We start from the raw sequence: 19,195 nt of genomic DNA, 5'->3' as shown, positions 1-19,195 counted from the left end.
ATAACAGGTCAAATAATAAGAAGCATTACAATTTCAAATGGCCTTCGCACCGCCTTCGGTGCTCGGGCCTAATTAATTTCAGAAGAAAACTAGCGGCGGGTGGGCAGAGCACGCGCCACAAACACGCACACACAAGAGCGCGCAGTCACCCCTGGCCTCAACAGTGTAATTTAATATTCCCTCTGCAGACCCACGGGTGGGACAGAGACACGCACGCGCACACGCTTAGTCAGCGTTATCATGCCTGCCCTCATGCCCTCTACATCCCCCTCCAAAAATGTGTGCGTGTGTGTGCGCGTGGCTGCTGGGACGCTGCAACATTGCCGAGGGGTTTTTCTGTCCGTATTGAACCGGAAAGCTGCCGGCAGGAACGGGGCTCGATCCTGCGGCGAGTCTCCGGTGAAACGGAGACCCCCGCACCGCTGCTTCTCCTTTACTTGGTCAATCTTCAGTTTATGCCGCGTGTGTTGCTGTGGAAACATCTTCTTCTTGTTCTGTCCGCTGCGAACATGAAGCTGCAGGAAGTGACAATCTGAGAAGCCGAGCAGGTAAAAGAACCGAATGTTTCCCCAAGTGCAGCCGCTGAGACACGACTCTCGGTACCGGGGGAGGGTTCGGGCCAGACCGGAGCCGGTTCTCAGAGACACTGGCTTAGAAAATTTTGTCCAATTTAGTCTAGTTACAGATAATCGCTTTTGTAATATGTAAACTCTTCAGCCGATGTAGAGCTGAGATTTTTTTTTCCTTTTTTTTCTCATTGAATTTTTTAAATATAAATATCCTAGTTAGTTAATAATGAAAACAATAGTTGTTATGCTATGAAGTTAAAAAAGAGATGTTCAGTTAGTTTTTATTTAAGTATGTTAAATTTGATAACATAAAATTTATTTTCTTTAAAAAATATTCAACAGAAAAGTAATATTTTCCGTTTTTAAGTCAATAGCCTTTAAGTCTTATACAAATTTCTAACAGAATAGGTGCCTTGGTGTTTTGTACTGCATAACATTTTAATGTAACAGTTTAATTGGGTAAATAATGTGTAGTGACAATAATGAAAATATTAAGAATAAACTGGATTGTTCTGATTTTTCTTTTACTTTTTATTGCTATAGAAATATTCGAGAAAACAACATGAATAAAAATGGGATAATTTTGGAAGAGATTTCAGATGGAATTGAATATTTATTTTCTAATCTTTAGCATGTTTTCAGAACGATACAAGCTGAGCTTTTGCAGTCATGAAATCAGAGCTAGTGTTTCATATACTAAAAATGTGCTAATATAACATCTAGGTAAACCTCTGTGGTGCAACAGACAGAATATCTGAATGTTTCTGAGCTGATTTGTTAACAATAAAGGATTTTCTGAATTTTTGATGTATCACCATCTGCATGATCAGAGCCTAATGCCGTTGATGGTTTGTTTTCTGCTGAAATAATTTAAAGGTTCAGAAAAACAAGAAGAATCCCAAAAATTGGCCCATATGTTTGTATCCTGTTTGATCTGCTACAACAGTTTGAGCCTCTGCTGCTGTTTCGCAACAGCAACACTTATATAAGACACAAGAACAATGGCACTGACGTGAAAACCAGAGCAGCCATACTGAAATGCACACATATTCAGTGGCTTGGTGTGTCTCCTGTCACTGCTTACTAAGATTTCATTATCTTTAAATTGAGCCTGAACCTAATAAAACTACTTAGTAATTAGGATTAATAAGACAAAAATTAAGCCTCAAATGGGAAAACAAAAACAAAATTAGTTCCACTTAGAGAAAGATGATAAAACTGGAATAATAAGTGAAAGTAATTCAGATTTCTTCTCTAAAAATATAAGCAAAAGCTACTCTTTAGACACATTTACGTTAGATTTCATACACTAATAATTATCAGCTATAACATTGGAATTAAAGTGCAATGTGATTTATAGATGCTTTATTCTGTTCAGGTTACTGGATTTTATTATCTGATTAATTTTTGTTTTTACCAGAAGCTTCATTGAGTCATATAAGAAATACTTTGTAACATTTAAGCAACAACTGTGCATGTTTCATGTTTTCAAACTTTTTTTTTTTGTTAGCCTTTATTCTTCCTTATTTGGCCACTTTAATGTTCATTTATTGCATTATCTTTACAGCATTATTTTATTAAGAAGATGATGACATACTCTAAATGCTTCAGGAATTCATAGAGCAACACATTAGATCTTTATCATCCTGCACATCTCAGTGCATTTTAAAACCTTTACTCATTACTCAAATGGTAAACATTGTCAAACCAGTGTTTAACTAGCAATTATCTGCTAACAGCTCAGTTGTGGACTTAAGTTCCATGTCTGCAGACCCTCAAATACACATGTGGCCCACATGGAGCTAATGGGTAACAGTTTATGGATTCCACATGGAAACACTACAGAGTTCCCATAATCTCCACCAGTTCCTCCAGGGATCCATTATTTCTCAGTTGCTGACTTCATTGATAAAAAAGAAAATAAGGGACAATGGTTTTATTGTAATACTGCAGGGAAAGCTTATTTTTCTATTTTGTCAGGGGGACAAGCTGTTTTATCCAGAAAACAAGTAGCATTACCCAGGTAACATGCTGTTTTTATTCAGTGCACGCACTGTTTTATTAGGATGTTATAATGGACTTTTTATGAGCGATGGCGGACTGTTTTACCCAGAGGACTGACTGTGTTTACATATTTTATTCAGAGGACAAGGTGTTTTTACCACAGATGGTTTAATCAACAGTAAAATCCTTTAAATTTGTGATGGGTTGTGTTATTACATCAGTTCGTCTGACAGGTTGTTTCTTCACAACGGAGCCTTGTTTTATTCACAGAAAAGGAAGATTTATGCCCAGATGAGACTATTTACAGTATGCTGTGCTGTGTGTTTGTCTGCTGCTTGTCTAAAAGACCATTTTATCCCCTGTGCATATTGTTTTACACATAGAGCTGACTTTACCTATATGACAATATATTATACACAAGACAGAGTATTTAACTAATGAAGTATTGCATTTTTTCCCTGCAGCTTGTCTGACAGGGTGTCTTTCTCTTTAATGATTAAGGTGTTGTCTGTTCCCTACAGAACGTCTAGACTTCTCGTCATCATGGCGTCTTGGGCCTGTGCCCTGCTCCTCATCTTCCTGCCTCTTGTCCAATCATCTGAGTCCTTGCTCTCTGCAGACAACACAACTGATGATCTTCAAGAGGTCACTCTGGCAGCCATCTTGCCGCTTACCAACACCGATTATGCTTGGGCGTGGCCACGAGTGGCACCAGCACTGCACCAGGCCATCCAACGGGTGAACTCGGACCCCTGGCTGCTGCCGGGCCTGAAACTTGGTGTGGTTCATGGTAACTCAGAAAACCGTGAAGGTTTCTGCTCAGACTCCATGGCGCCTCTGGTTGCTGTCGACCTGAAACTGTCTCATGACCCCTGGGCCTTCATCGGGCCTGGCTGCGACTACTCTTCCTCACCAGTTGCTCGCTTCACCACCCACTGGCATGTTCCAATGGTGACAGCTGGAGCCCGTGCTATTGGTTTCAACCTCTATGCGGCGGTCACCAACACGGGCCCCACCCATAAGAAGCTAGGTGAGTTTGGTATGAGGATCCAGGAGATGTTTGGCTGGCAGCGGCAAGTCTTGCTCATCTTCAGTGACAACAAGGACGCCAATGACGACAGGCCATGTTACTTCACCGTGGAGGGGCTGTATGAACTACTGAGAAAACACAATATTACCGTCTATGACCACATCATAGAGAGCGACGTCAACTACAAGCTGTTGGTCCAAAAGATTCGTGAGAATGGACGAGGTCAGCTCTTTTACAACTCTTTTATTTGCTCACTACTTTCCCTTCTTTCTTCTCTCTTCCTTTATCCAATTTTCTCTGCTGCAAATAGTTGAAATCTGAGTCTCCAGCTGTTTTTATATTGTCTTGAATCAGTTTCCCCACTTCTTTTATTCAGTGATCTGTTGTCTAGGAGATCCTTAATCGTTGCAAGGATGACACTACTGCTGTCAGACTTGACTTGTTAATTTCTTTTCTGTCTTACCTTCACTTTTTCCTCTTTTGGTTTTGGTTGCTTTACTCTCATTTATTTGCTTTTTCTTCCTTTCCATGAGATGTGAGATTCTACAGCTGCTTTTGTTTTCTAATTCTTATAACCTTATTTTGTTCTTTCCTCTGCCCTTCTTCTTTCTTTCCTCTCTGATCAGTAGTCCACCCCATATGCATGAACTTTTAAGGTCTGGCGCTTTAACTCCTTGGACTTCACTGTTTTGATTCTTTTTCACTTCTGTGCCCTCCTTCCCGTTCTTTCCTCCCACTTTCTTTTCCACATCCTCCCTTCTTTGGTTCCCTCCCTGCCTTAGTGTTCTCATTGTTAAATAATGGTTAATTATTATTTGATTTTTCTCAGTACTGGTTAATGACTGACTTAAGCTTTATGTGCACGTCTTAGTGCGTGTTTGTTTTACTGTTGGATATCCATGTTTATGAGGACGAATTTAAAGTTTAGGGCCTCTGGAGTGACAACATTTCTGCATTATAAGGGCATTCCTGCATTGTGAGGACATTTTGGTTGGACCTCTGTGTGATGGTTTTATTTAAGTTTGACGTAACGCCAGTTACAGTTCTCACAGGCATAAAAGACAAATGTGCGTGTTTGCTGTACACACCTGTAAATAATCAGTACTTTATTGTGGAAGAAGAAGTAAATGTTTCCTTTAATCCTCCCCTGTTTGACTTTTGTGTACATTTAAAGTGAAACATGTTGCTTCTTTCATGTTGGTGATAAACTACCCACATTAAGGTATCATGTATAACTAACTACTTTATAAAACATGAAGTCTAATAATCTCATACAAACCACTGTTACATTTCATTAAACCTGTGGTGTGCTGCCAGAATACATGATGCGTGCTGTGCATTTGATTAGCAAGGAATGCAGCAAGATTCAGTATTGTGCATATGCTTGTTGTTATAACTTCATGCTTTACAGCAGTTTCACTTACTGCATAACATTTACCTGACAGCTTTGATTCATTTTGTCTTTTACGGTTGAAGACTTTATACATAAAGATGCACTGCTTTGTGTTTAACCTCTAAAAAGTCATTCATTTCAGTACGCCGTTATGAAAACAATTAACATCAGGCAAAGCTGGCTTGCATCAGTAATGTGTGACATGACATCATCACAAACACGCTTACCGGTCCTGTTGTCCTCTAACCGACACCAGCTGTTGCCCCCGGCAATGTTGGATGTCCTCAAAGTAATTACCTCTGTGTGCAACAGGTACTATTCATCTTGTGGGGATGCAAATATGTTTGCAGAGTCATGTTATGGGGAAGTGGTTTCAATTACACATGTCATAAATATTAAATTTGAAATGGGTAAGTTAGGGTTAGATTTAGGTTGAGGTAGTAAAAACGATTAAGCAAGTGGAAGTTATGGTTAAAATGAGAGTAAATCTCAAATGTCCTCCGAAGTTATGGAAACGAGGCTCAGCGTGTGGGTTTGTGTCCCTCAGTTAGCCATGTCCAGAAAAACCGCAGAAATACCAACATGTGAGTTACTGGTTTTCGCATGTGAAACTCTCACTGTCCACTTTAAGTCTACCTCGGGGACTGTATAGAGATAAAGCAGGGTGAGGGGGCATTTTTCTTTTCCTGCAGGACTTTTGAGTGACACTTCTTTGGGAGGTTGTTATTTTCAGTCTGCATTAGAATAGAGAGAAAAATGGTTGAGTGAGTCTAAATATTTAAGGATTGTGGGAAAAGATGTTTTTACTTATTTTATTTTCTCTGGAAGAAAAAAATATAAGCGTTTGAAACAGTTCTATGAAGCATGATACATGACGATTTTCAAAGACAAAAGAATAATAAAAAAAATCTTAACTAGCTTCTGGTGCAGCAAACCATTTAAATTAGTAAGATTTGAGGCTATTTAAACAAGCCCACATGTTCCAACCATTCTTCTATGCTAAAGCAAGCCAGCTGTTGTAAGTGGAGTTCACACCTTCATTGATCTGTAGCTCATAACGATCCTTAACGAGCATCTCTTGTCTGACCACTGAGCTTGTTACAGAAGGATCTGTGATTATCACCATGGAAACAGACGAGCTGAGTGCTGAGGTCATGAGCCTTGTTAGACTGAACCAGACCTGGTATACGGTTTGATGTAGTGACGCTGGACCCTGAAGCCATCTGAAAGACTTTTTCTCATGTTTTCTAGTAGTCTTAGTCAAGCTAACACAAAGAGATACGATGAGAGAGTGACCATACAAGACAAAAAAAATAAAATAAATCAGCTTTTAAGAAGACCGTATCTGTAGAGTTACTGTTTAGATAAACAAAGAAAATAGTTTCAAAGAGAAGCAACACAAAATGTCTTTAAAGAGACAAAACTTCTAGGGGCTTCTATGTCCATTCAACCTGTGTGTGTGTGTGTGTGTGTGTGCTCGCGCACGCAAGAGAGAGCACATTTAGGTGTGTGTATGCTTTTGTTTTTTTATTTTTGTGATAAATTTGGTGTGACTACTAATGTTTAAGATTCTTTTAAGATGCAAAAAAAAATTTTTATGTGAAGCATTTTGTGTTGCAATGCTGTATGAAAAGTGCTATTTAAATAAAGTTTGATTGATTTGATAGTGACTCCCACCCCACACATTTGACTAGAGATGGGATTTATGGCTCCTGAGGGGGAGCCAGATCTTGAGAAGCCGTTTGTTTCAAAGATCCATCCAAAAAACTGGCTCATTCCTTTACTTATTTATTTATAATTCAATAAAGGGTAACAATTATAAGGGAAGATTTGGATCAGAACAATCCAAACTTGTACACTCCTCCAATATATACTCTTGGTGGGAATTATTTTGATTTCATTTGACCTGTGTTTTCATTGTAACCATTCCATAGTGCGGCTTCATATCCCTATGCTCTGATAGTGTCACTATTTTGGATTTTACCTCAACAAAAACACTTTGTGGCACAACAAAAACTAAGGATTTACAATTAACTTCCATACTAAACAACTTTACTTAAAATTTTCCACACAAGAACATTTTAGTAACACAAAAAACTCTATATAAGAATTATAATTAAAATATGTAAATATGTACCTATCTATCTATCTATCTATCTATCTATCTATCTATCTATCTATCTATCTATCTATATATATATATATATATATATATATATATATATATATATATATATATATAGGAAAATTAAAATAAAAGAAAAAATCTGAGCGACATTAGTGCAAATTTTAGTAAACGTTTTGAATACAACTCAGTATTTGTTTCCTAATAATACTTTTTCGCCCATAGATGCATCACATGAATGGAGCTTGTTGAACATCAGACTCCTATGATGGCACAGGTGTCATATGAAAGCAGAGTGGATGATATGTATATTTAAAAGAATGGTTCACAGCCTCGAGTCGGTTCCCATCATTCATTTAAAAGAGCTGTTCAAAAGAATTGATTTGTTCATGAACTTCACATCTCTACAAGAAAACAGCATTACATATACAAAAGCGCTTCAAAAAGACTACAATCAAGAAAAATTCTTGAAATGCATACTTGTACAAATTTGTATATATGTAAAATGTCTCCAAAAAGGCTACACTTACTCTAAAAAGGCCAAGACGGACAATATGGAGACATAAAAACAGTCACAAAGAAGCAAACTAAAGATACAATGGTGTAATGAAGCAATTTCAATAATGATTAGAAAAAAAATTACCAAGAGCAGCACAAATGAGCAACCCTGTTAATCAGGAGCTTATTATTTATTACCAAACGCATGACTGATAACTTTTTAAGTTAAAAGTGCAGGACTGAGGATAGAGTAACGGCAAACAATAGTGCAACACAGGACAACATAGTGAACCCGAGAATCACAGTAGTAACAGAGACAGCAACTGAACTGGGGTATTTGACAGGGGAATCAGTGTTTGTCAAGTACTGTATTTTAGCAGCATTCAATATGCAAACACATGCAGGATTGTGCTAAAAAGCAGACCACCACCCATGGGATAATTGTAAAAAGCTATTCAGAAAATGAAAATGATAAACTTATAGGACCTCACTGCCTCCAGGCCTTTTTGGTAACAAATTCCTCTGCACGTGGGAACAGTGCAGAAAATGTGAACAATGAAATCCCAGCTGCAAAAATCATGTTGATTAAAATAAGCCAACATAAATGAAACATGAAAACAAGCCAGAGTTGAGCAAAAAGTTACAATACAGTAGGTATTGCATGGCTATAAAAATTCCAGCTCATCTTAGTGTTTCACCAATAAATTAAGAACAACATGGCTTGGCACTACATGTTCAAATAACTCCGCCTTTTGCCATTGAATATAAATCTTCATGAATGGAAAATCTCTTAATTCAAACTCTAGACAAGCTGGTGTTGTGCAACGCCTGTGCATGTTCCTTGCAGCAACAATCACAGTTGTGTCACATACAAAATGTAAGACGTGATTTTTTTGGGCTGTGGTGAATAATGGCACAAACTGCAGTGAATTGTGCTTAACTCAGGATATTAACTCACTTAACTGAAAAATTTACCATCTGCACGCAATTTTAGCACTGAGTCTCATCAATAAATATAAATTTTAACAATAAAAGCATTTAGATGAGCAAAGTAATTAAAGTAACAACTTCAGAGACACACACAAGACCATAGTAAGATACAAAAAGACAAAGAGACTTAAGAAATACTACAAAATAGGGAAAAATGGCCCCAATCACAAAATTAGACAAAAACTGAAAAAAATGGATGACAGAATTACTTTGAGACGATACAAATTCAACAAACATAAACAGACTTGTGCACAAAGAGAGACAAAAGGAAAGGAAACAGCGACGAGGAGTGTGATGACCCAACTATTAGGTGTCCTCTGTTTCAGTTTGTTTTGCAGATGCTGTCAAGGTGATTAGTGGCATGAGCATCACCTGGCCCCAGTGTGTTCTGGCCAATGAGGTCTATATCAGTCCACAGTCTGTGTGTCCCTGGGTTGACCGGGAGAACACCCAGCTTCTCATGGGTGCTGCATGTTGTTTGAGTTTCCGTGCATCCATTCATGCCTTACGCTACTGACACTGACGTTCACACATTGTTGTTTTAGAGATTTATTTTTCTAAGGAATCCTCTCATGCTTACCGGGTTTGTTGTAGTGTTGAGCCAGGCTGTAATAGGAAACACAAAATGTCAAAATGACTTTGAAACAAGACAAACAGGATGAACCAAAAGGCAGCTTCAGAGAGACAGAAAGTGAGATCACAAAATGTCAAAGAGACACGGAACAACTGCAGGAACACCTAAAATACTGCAAAGATAAAGTAAATTACTTTGAGGAGACATAAAAAGGCTGAAAGCATCTTATACACTCTCTTTCACTTTGGGGATCCTAACCCTCTATAGGAGGGTGAAGAAATTAGTTGCATGTCTGTGTTCATATTTTGCCTGCACTGACATCAGAAAAGTATCTGAAAGCATCAAAAGTCAGTAACTAAAACGCATCAGTAGCTGAAAAAGCAGGACGAAGACAGAAACTGAGGGATGGGGTTGAGAAATGTCAAAGAAAAAATACAAGTTCTTCACTGTTTTTACTTTCAAAACCAAGAATTCCTTTCTTCTCTTATCCTTTATGAAATAAAGTCACTTCTTTTTCTTTTTTTTTCTTCAGTGGTGTACCTGTGCTGTCCCTGGGACACCTTCAGGAATCTGATGGTCCAGTTTTGGAAGGAGGGGGAGAAGCTGGATGATTATGTCTTCTTCTTCATTGATCTTTTTGCTGAGGGTTTAGGGGGTGGACGACCAGTAAGACCCTGGCTCAGGGGAGACAACGAGGATTACGTGGCCCGCCTCGCCTTCAGAGTAAGAAGGGGTTATGGTTTTATTGGTTCATTTTCCAGACTGGTGTTCAAATTTAAAGACAAAATAGTTTAAAGAGAGGTTTAAAGGTCCACGAATGATTTGACCTGTTTTTCATTATGTGTTTTTGCAGAAACACTGACAGCAATGAATTAAAAAACTGACAAATATTAATCGTACTGATCGATTACGCTGTTGTTGATCAGCAAGTGGCCATTCCTGCTTTTTGTTTGTTGTCAGAGTGTGAAGGTGCTGACCTACCTGGAGCCTCAGAATCCAGAATATCTCCACTTTGTGGAGACTCTGAAGAGTGATGCAAAGACAATGTTCAACTTCACTATCAAAGATTCTCTGGTACGGATATTGATAAGTAACGCATGAAACAGAATCACTAAATACTGATCGTGATCAACTAAAGAATCTCTGTGTTTCTCAGTACAACCTGATAGCAGGAGGATTCTATGATGGAGTGATGCTGTACTCTCAGGCTCTCAATGAAACTCTGAGCCAGCAGAAACCAGGACCAGGACCGGTGCAAAGACCCAGAGGAGATTTGGTGACTCGGAGGATGTGGAACAGGACCTTCCCAGGTCAGCACAGATGTTTGTTTTTTCTCATCAAATCAGAGACAAAACCACTCTTAATTTCTTAACATTTTGCTTCCCACCTGCTAATCTTTTAAAGTGGTCTTGAACAATAGTTCTTCTGACTTTTTGGCGGTCTTTCAAAGTTTTTCTTAGGGCATTAGGTACTTTTTACTCATTTTTATCACAGTCTTTGTGCCTGTTCATTGTTTGTTGCTTTTTTGTTAAGCCTTAACACTGACCTATGAATCATTCAAGCAGCATAAAGGCTAATTGTTCCTGACCAACTGAACAGCAGGCCAAAATTATATCTTCATCAGGCAAAGCCTGTTTTTTTCCTACTAAACAAAACTTTTTCACATCTATACTAATATATCTTGTATAAAAATGTAATTTAATAAAGTTCTTATCCAAAATCAGCTGAATTTGCTACAGACTGTTATTACTGTGTTTCGGCTTTGGCTCCACACTGTGTCTGCATAATGAAACAGACCTCGTGATAACAAGGCTGCTGTCTTTTATCACCCACTCACACTCACAAACAGTTAATTATCTTTCTTTTTTTCATTTTGAAACTTTTTGACCATCAAAACGTCCAATAATCCTTAACTCTTGTTTCTAACAAAAACATTGTATCCGCCACGGTCTGGTTCTGTTTTACTGACGTTTTCAAGTCCTACCTGAAACTCAATACATCACGTAACCCCCACAGGGTTCAAGCATGCTCAGAAAAAAACCTAAACCACAGAAAGGATCAGAATGAGTGTATACATGGTTATTTTTTCTAGCTCATCCAATCATGAAAAGGTTTAAACCACCCTTCTCTAACAGATTCAGATTGAGGCCGATCGGATCAACTGACATGTTTACATGATGCATTTTTATTCATCAACAGCCCAAAAGGGCTGAGACAAGCAAAACTCTCTCTCTCTCTCTCTCTCTCTCTCTCGCTCTCTCTCTCTCTCTCCCTCCCTCTCTCTCTCTCTCTCTATATATATATATATATATATATTTACACTAATTGTTGAAGCTTTGTAGGGTTTTAGGTGGTGTCTTTCCTATTTTTGCTTGATATACAACTTCAGTTGCTCAACAGTCAAAGGGTCTCCATTGTCATATTTTGGGCTTCATAATACAGCACACATTTTCAGTGAGAGACAGGTCTGGACTGCAGGCAGACCAGTCTAGCACTCATAGTCTTTAACTACAATCCTATGCTGTTGCAACACATGCAGAATGTGTGACTTGGCATTGTCTTGCTGAAATAAGCAGGGACGTCCCTGAAAAAGTCATCACTTTTATGGAAGCATATGTTGCTCCAAAACCTTTATGTACCTTTCAGCATTAATGGTGCCTTCACAGATGTGCAAGTTACCCATGCCATGGGCACTAACACACCCCCATGCCATCACAGATGCTGGCGTTTAAACTTTGCATTGATGACAATCCAGATAGTTCTTTTCCTCTTTGGCCGGAGGACATGTGGACTTATCAGAACACAGCTCACTTTTCCGTTTAGTGCCAGTCTACCTTAGATGAGCTCAGGCCCAGAGAAGCCGGCAGCATTTCTGGGTGTTGTTATATGACTTTTGCTTTGCATGGTAGAGTTTTAACTTGCATTTGTAGCTGTAGCAGCAAACTGTGTTAACTGACAAGGGTTTTCTGAAGTCTTCCCAAGCACACGTTGTAATATCCTTTTCATGATGATGTCAGTTTTTAATGCAGTGCTGCCTGGGGGATTGAAGGTCACTGGCATTCAATGTTGGTTTTCAACCTTGCCGCTCACGTGCTGAGATTTCTCCAGATTATTTGAACCTTCTGATGATACAGTATAATGGACTGTAGATGATGGAATCCCTAAATTCCTTGCAACTGTATGTTGAGAAACGTTGTTCTTAAGCTTTTGGACTATTTGCTCATGCAGTTGTTCACAAAGTGGTGAACCTCACTGCACCGTGGTTGTGAACAACTGAGCCTTTTGGGGTTGCACCTTTTTATACCATTATCAGTGACATCACATTGTTTCTTTACATTCTTTACATTCGTTTGAATTGGAGCAAATGAGCTAGAAAACATGGAAAAAAGGCTTGTCTAAGAGGGTTGAAGCTGTGTTTAAGAAAATAGATAATCACATCGTATACTGACTTTCAAGCTTATCAGAATTGTACTGTCATTTGTACAGTTTTAGGATTATATATGATGCTTCCTGTTATATTTCACATATTTCAATATGTCCCTGCTACTATTTTCACTTTTTCTGAGGTGGCTCAAGACTTTTGCACAGTTTTCTATCTGTTTTATCAACAGCATTGTGTAAAAGTACAGCAATACAGTTTTTACCAGAATATTACCAGCATAACTTCAAGCATCACAGTAACAGTACACAGTTGTTGGTGCAAGAGAGCCACAGCCTAAAAGCATGAAGTTGGTTCAGTGTTTCTAGACAGAAACCAGCTTGTCTCCACCACCCATCAATCACTCTGTTGATTAACAAATGAGCCCTGACGACCTATCAGGAGCCCTGGAGCTCTGTGAGGTCACCATGGGAATTGGAGTCTTGACACACACTCACATTCTCACGGCTGTGATGTATGTCAGCAGGGACTTAGCGTGTTAGCATAGCCCTGCAGTGTAAATTTGTACCAGCTGGCAGCGACACTGGGAACAGGATGTCTGAGGCTCAAACCAACAGCCAGGGCAGGAAAACCACACCGCAAGAAATTTAAAGGGACAGCTCAACATTTCTGCTGGTCACTAATACTGTTTGGATGAGTTGCTGTGGAGGATAGAATATGGGGATTGGAGGGGTATTTTGTGGTTTATTTTGCAACATCTCATAATGTTAGACAGATATAGGTACAGGTTCATAACTCTAGACAGTACCTGAAATGAAATGGTAGAGTCTGGTTGTCCTATGATGTATTTACAGTCAGGAAGCCATCCGTCATCTGCCAAAACTTCTAACGGCTTCAGGAAAATGTATGGGTGAAAACAAAGAGAAATTTAGCTTCATTTGACTGTTGACAAAACAGGCAGAGAAGAGGCAGTGTGTGTGTGTGTGTGATTATAACTTGGATCAGTTATTTTATCTTTTTAGACAGAAAACCTGATTTAAAAAGTAGCTCAAATATCTTTGTCAGGCAAAATTTTTTCTTTTTATTTTAAAAAATTAGTGTTGTCTATTTAAATTTTAAAGGTTATTTGCTTGTTCATGTTATAAGTCCGTTTCTACATCTTGTCTGACTGATCGTATGAAAGAAATATAAGTCTCCGGTTTAAAAAAAGTTTAAGATGTTTTTAATTTTCTTTTGCGTGTGTAGTAAACTGATTCGTAATTTGTTGTAGAGTAGCTTGAGATAGGTTTCTGATTTGTTTGAAGAGGGGTTATAGAACAATTTCTAACTTTTTATAGTTTCTGACTGCTGGTAGGCTGGTTTCTGACTTTCTATATTGATTTACATTGATTTGACTTGGTTGAGCAGTTCTAATTTGGTTCTACAATGATTTTTGAAGATTGTGATCATTGGGCTTGTGGTATGTTTCTGTCATTCATTTAAAGATCAACTGCTGACTTGGTTATGGACTCTTAGAAGCTTTTTTGACTTAGCACTTTAGTTCTTTTAGATTGGATTCTTACTTGTTTTTATATATGCTAGACCAGTGTTTCTTAATCCTGGTTCTCAGGACCCACCGCCCTGCATATTTTAGAGGTAACTCTACTTTAACACACCTGAATGAAATGAATACCTCATGAACAGGCTTGCAAAGAACTTGATGAGGAAGTAGATTAATTTAAACCAGGTGTGTTGGAGTAGGAACACGTCTAAAACATGCAGGGCAGTGGGTCCGGAGGACCTGAATTGAGAAAGACTGAGAGAAACTAAGAGTTACTGAGCCTCAATTAGCTTGTGGGAGTCAGGACTTTTCTTTTTTCTTTACTTTTCTTGTCTTTTCTTTTCCGGTCTTTTCTTTTCTGCTCACGTGTCCATTGCGGTTGAAAGCAAACAATATCTTGTTTAGTCTTGAACTGGTTGTTTTTGACTGGTTTTATTTTGATTTTACACCTGATTTGTGTTTGTATGGTCAATTTTGGGCGAGAAACAGTCGTGAAAGGAAAACGTCACCAGCACCACCTGAAATATATAAATGAATTGCTATAAGGTAATAATAATAATAATAATAATAACTTTTTTTCATTTGATTTATTTCAAACTGATGGAAACTTTTTAATGTATTTGTAATAGATGTAATAGATCATCCTAAATTAGGAAAGATTGCAGGAACAGAAAGTTTCTGCTATACTTTATTTTTAAGATTTATTTTATTTTAACTGGTTTCTTCCAAGAACAATCAAGTTGATTAATAGTTTAGATTTTATCAGATGTTTCCCCTAGTCTTGCCTTCTCAGGCAGTTTGACTCCTCTTTTCATATTTCCTTAAACATTTCTACCCTGAAAACCTAAAAACAACCAAATATATTTGTTGAGTTTAGACTAAAATGACTTTGTCTTATTTCACCACAAAACCAAACATAAAAAGAAAAACAGCTGAACAAAAAAAATGAGGACAGACTACGATCCATCATCACAGAAATTTAAACTGACCTGAGGTTTATGAGCTATAAAAATATCTCCGGCCATCAGCTGCAGATGTTTATTCAGGCTTTAATAAAAATACCTTCTCTGTTGTTTTAGATTGTGAAACATTTAAAAGACAAACAGATGAGAGCTTTAATAATTTTTAATTCTAACAGCGGAAAAGACATTCAGTGAGAAGGAGGAAAGAGCCAGACAAACAAGACAGTTTTATTCTGGTGGTCCAGTTGTTGTGGTCATGTTTTCCCCTTCATTTAATTTTTTTCTTTTCTTTTTTCTTTTTTTCTTTTGAGGGAGAAAGAGACGACAAAATCATGACAGGATAGGACAGAGAAGAACACAGGACATTTGGAGATAGCAGTATGTCGAATAAGACAGAAAAGAACAAGACTGCCAGAGACATAAAATACAAGAAAGAATATTTAAAAAGAAAACAGACGACAGCTTGATTAAGGACAGAGGAGACATGGAAAGTAGGACAATACAAAGAGAGTCCACAGACAGAACAGGAAAGGACAACAAGAGGTTTGTGGCTATGAAAATACTACCAAACTAGACAGACTGGCATTTTAAGGTGACAGAAAACAAGAAAGGCAAATATATAACAAAAAGGCAGGGTGAGAAGGCACAGAAAAAGACAATAAAGAAAATGCTGGATGGACAAGAAAAGACCTAAGAATTTTAGAGGACAAAATATGACAAGACAACAAACTGAAGACAAAACACAGTGGCACAGAAAAAATAGATTGCAGGAAAAATGGAAAAGAAACAACAGAGAAGCAAGACAAGAGACAGAGCAAGGACTACAGGACAAGATAGACCTGATGGATCAGTGCAAAAAAACATAATAGGCAATGAAGACATGATACAACCAACACAGACATATCCAGACAGGGACATCTGAGAATCAAATTTAAAAAAAGTCCCCTAATACAACAAAACCAAGAAACTCTAGACAAATGACAACAGAACAAACACAAAGAAACTATATTAAATGACAAGAGAGGAAAGGACAAACCAGGACAAAGATGGATAGCAAGGACAACCAGAGCATCATAACAGATCATGACGATGATGATGGAGGAAGGGCACAAGTGTAAGAGACAAGCATCCACGTAAGTGGCTGTCCATCACAGGAAGTGACACACTGACAGGAGGACTCAGCTGGAGATGATCACTAATTCAATCCCTGCATGTGGGTTTTAATGATAATATGGGGACATAAATCTATTAATACAGTTGCAATGTGAGGATGAAAGTATCAAGTCCTCATAACAATCATTGAATCTGAGGGTAAACACAAAGATAGACAACTTCTCTTCAGATCAGCCAAACAAAATAATGATCTAAATAATATTTAGATTATATTTCCAGCTCAGATTTCGGTTGGGATGATATAAACCTATCACCATTTATTTTTTCATGTATTTCATTAAAGTTGAGGAGAAAAAACACGCAATTCATTCTTCTTGTGGCAGATTTAGTCTTTTCATAACAAAAAAACTTTATAACAAATGATGCTGTCTTAACAATAAACATGGTCACTAAATACTGACATGAAAGAATAACATCATACCCAGCCAAAACTGATTCTTTAAAACCTTACTTTTTCTCTTGTATAAGGTGACTACATTAGTTTTTCTTTTCCCTTGCTTTGTTTGTGAAACACTATATTATCTCTAAGCATTCTTCTCTCTGTATGATGGTGTCAACAGAGAGAGACTTTATTGTCGTTTCGTACACAGCAGGTGTATACAGAACGAAATGTCGTTTGCATAGGCTTCAGTTTACACACATGAAGGAGCAAGAATACATTTTAGTGCAGATGATGATAAGGTGCAGAGATTTGAATATTTGTATTTTATATACAACACTGCTAAAATAAAAATAAATGATGTAGTAAATAGTAAGTAAGAAAGAAAAGAAAATGCAGCAGGTAGAGCAGTAATGTCCAGTAATAGTAAGAGCTGTTTGTGATTTTAAGTGTCTCAGAGTCTGATTGCCTGGTGGACAATGCTGCTGCATCAAATGCTGCAGAACCTATTTCCAGAGGCCAACAGAGTAAACAGTCCATGGTGGGGGTGTAAGGGGTCACTGCAGATCTTCCTAGCCCGAGACACACAGCATTTCTGAGCACAGTCCTGGATAGAGGGGAGAAGGGTCCCGATGATCCTGTGCTGTCTTTACCACTCGCCTCACATCCTTCCAGCCGGAGGCACTGCAGGCTCCACACCACATAGAGATGCAACTGGTAAGGATGCTCTCTATGGTGCTCCTGTAGAATTTGGCGAGGATGGGTGGGCTCTTCTGATCCTCAGCAGGAAGTACATCCGCTTCTGTGCCCTCTTGATCAGTGATGCAGTGTTCACAGACCCCCAGGAACTTTATGTTTCTGACCACCTCCAAGACTGTGTTGTTGATGAGAAGTGGGCGTGGCTGGGCTGGTTCTTTCTGAAGTCGACAATGATCTGCTTGGTCTTGTCCACATTCAGGATCAAGCTGTTGTCTCTGCACCAGCCCACCAGCTGCTCCACCTCCTTTTTGTAGGCCAGGTTGTTGTTGTCTTGAGGCCCACTACTGTTGTGTCATCCCTTAATTTCACATTGTGGTTTGCGGCTTATCTAGGGATGCAGTTGTGTGTCATCAACTTGAACAGCAGAGTATTCAGGACGCAGCCCTGAGGGGAGCCTGTGCTGAGGGTGATGACACAAGAGGTTTTCTGACTGTGGACTGTCAATGAGGAAGTCAAGCAGTCAGTTCCATGGGTGTAGAGCGGAGGAGATGGCGTCCTCAGTGCAGCAGTTTGGTCGGTAGGTAAACAGGAAGGGGTGTGGAGATGATGTGTTCCTTTACCAACCTCTCAAAGCACTTCATCATGATGGGAGTGTGCAGTGGACCGGTAATCGTTGAGAAAAATGATTTGAGGTTTTTTGGCACTGAGATGATGGTGGCAGACTTGAAGCATCATGGCCCTGGTGATAGCCCATATGCCTCTCCACATATTTCTTGTGTTGGTGGAGTTGTCAAAATGGTCCTAGATTTTCTGGTTGTGAGTACGCTTTGCTAACCTGATGGCATGGTTCAAGTTGGCTCTTGCTGTTGTCAAGGCCTCCTCATTACCAGACTTGAAGGCTGAGTTCCTCTGGAGTCAGATTTACAATTGTAAGAACTGAAAAGAGCATATTTCACTTATTTCACTATTCATCCAACAGCATGCAACTACTGGTAATGCTTCATGTCCCATCAGTATTCCTCTTTCAACTACACTCGCACACCAACACAAACATACACAGGCACATATTTGTCTTAGAAAGAACATTTCTTTTATAGCGATGGCTAGAGCACCCTTCTTGTGTCTAAGCAATTCATATTTACTGTAAACAAATTATAGAGGTGTGTTCACGTACACCAACTCATTAAAAATGATGGCAAAGCTAAGAAAACCAATAGATTGCATCACATGATCTCTTAGATTCAGTCCTCTATCCTAAGTATGCATGGGGTGGCAGGTGACAGTGGAAAAGAAAAAACTCCCTTTAAACAGGCAAGGAAAAGTTTCCAGCAGAACCAGATTCAGGAAGGGTGGCCATCTGCCTCGACTGGTTTGGGGTGGAGAGGACAGGCCAGAAGAGTCAGTGTTAAACCAAACAAAAATCAGACAAAAGCCATTTAAATTTTGTCAAATAATCTGATGAAACACTTCTTTAAAAACATTTTTCAGAATCAAAATCTGTTTTGTCTAGTTGAATTCCAAACTTTGACAATTTCTAATTGATTAATTACTCATTGTTTACTGATAGTTAATTGTTGCTCCAGTTTGACCATTTTTAGGGACCCAAAACAGATCAGAGCTGAAAAGAGACATGGCCAAACTGAAAACTGGAACAATTGGATCTATTTTTACTTAGGTATGTAAATGTTTAAAATGCATACTCTAGTAAAGGGCACAGTATTTATCGTTTTAGTAAACAGACACCAGCATTTACTATGCATGCGTCAGAAACGGATACTTAAATATATCTCATATACAGGAGCCAAATTTAAACCTCAGATAATCAAATCAAGGATTAGACCACAAAAACACACCCTTGTTGTGTCAGTGTGTATTTCAGT

The 19,195-nt window shown here is 38.5% G+C and overlaps 1 protein-coding gene across 1 annotated transcript in view; it reads left to right on the top strand.

Moving 5' to 3' along the window:
* The first annotated feature begins 270 nt into the window (after positions 1-270).
* npr1a (natriuretic peptide receptor 1a) overlaps positions 271-19,195 on the top strand; it is a 36,116-nt gene continuing 17,191 nt past the window's right edge. The window contains exons 1-5 of the mRNA XM_041967111.1: positions 271-548; positions 3,095-3,825; positions 9,716-9,906; positions 10,144-10,257; positions 10,340-10,493. Of these exons, the coding sequence (XP_041823045.1) occupies positions 3,117-3,825; positions 9,716-9,906; positions 10,144-10,257; positions 10,340-10,493 (1,168 nt within the window). The 5' untranslated portion in view covers positions 271-548; positions 3,095-3,116. The remainder of the gene's footprint in view (positions 549-3,094; positions 3,826-9,715; positions 9,907-10,143; positions 10,258-10,339; positions 10,494-19,195) is intronic.

The sequence above is a fragment of the Melanotaenia boesemani genome, chromosome 17 (genome assembly GCF_017639745.1).
Source record: "Melanotaenia boesemani isolate fMelBoe1 chromosome 17, fMelBoe1.pri, whole genome shotgun sequence".
NCBI lineage: Eukaryota > Metazoa > Chordata > Actinopteri > Atheriniformes > Melanotaeniidae > Melanotaenia > Melanotaenia boesemani.
The sequence above is the reverse complement of the archived record's forward strand: the minus strand, read 5'-3'. Positions and strand labels throughout refer to the sequence as shown.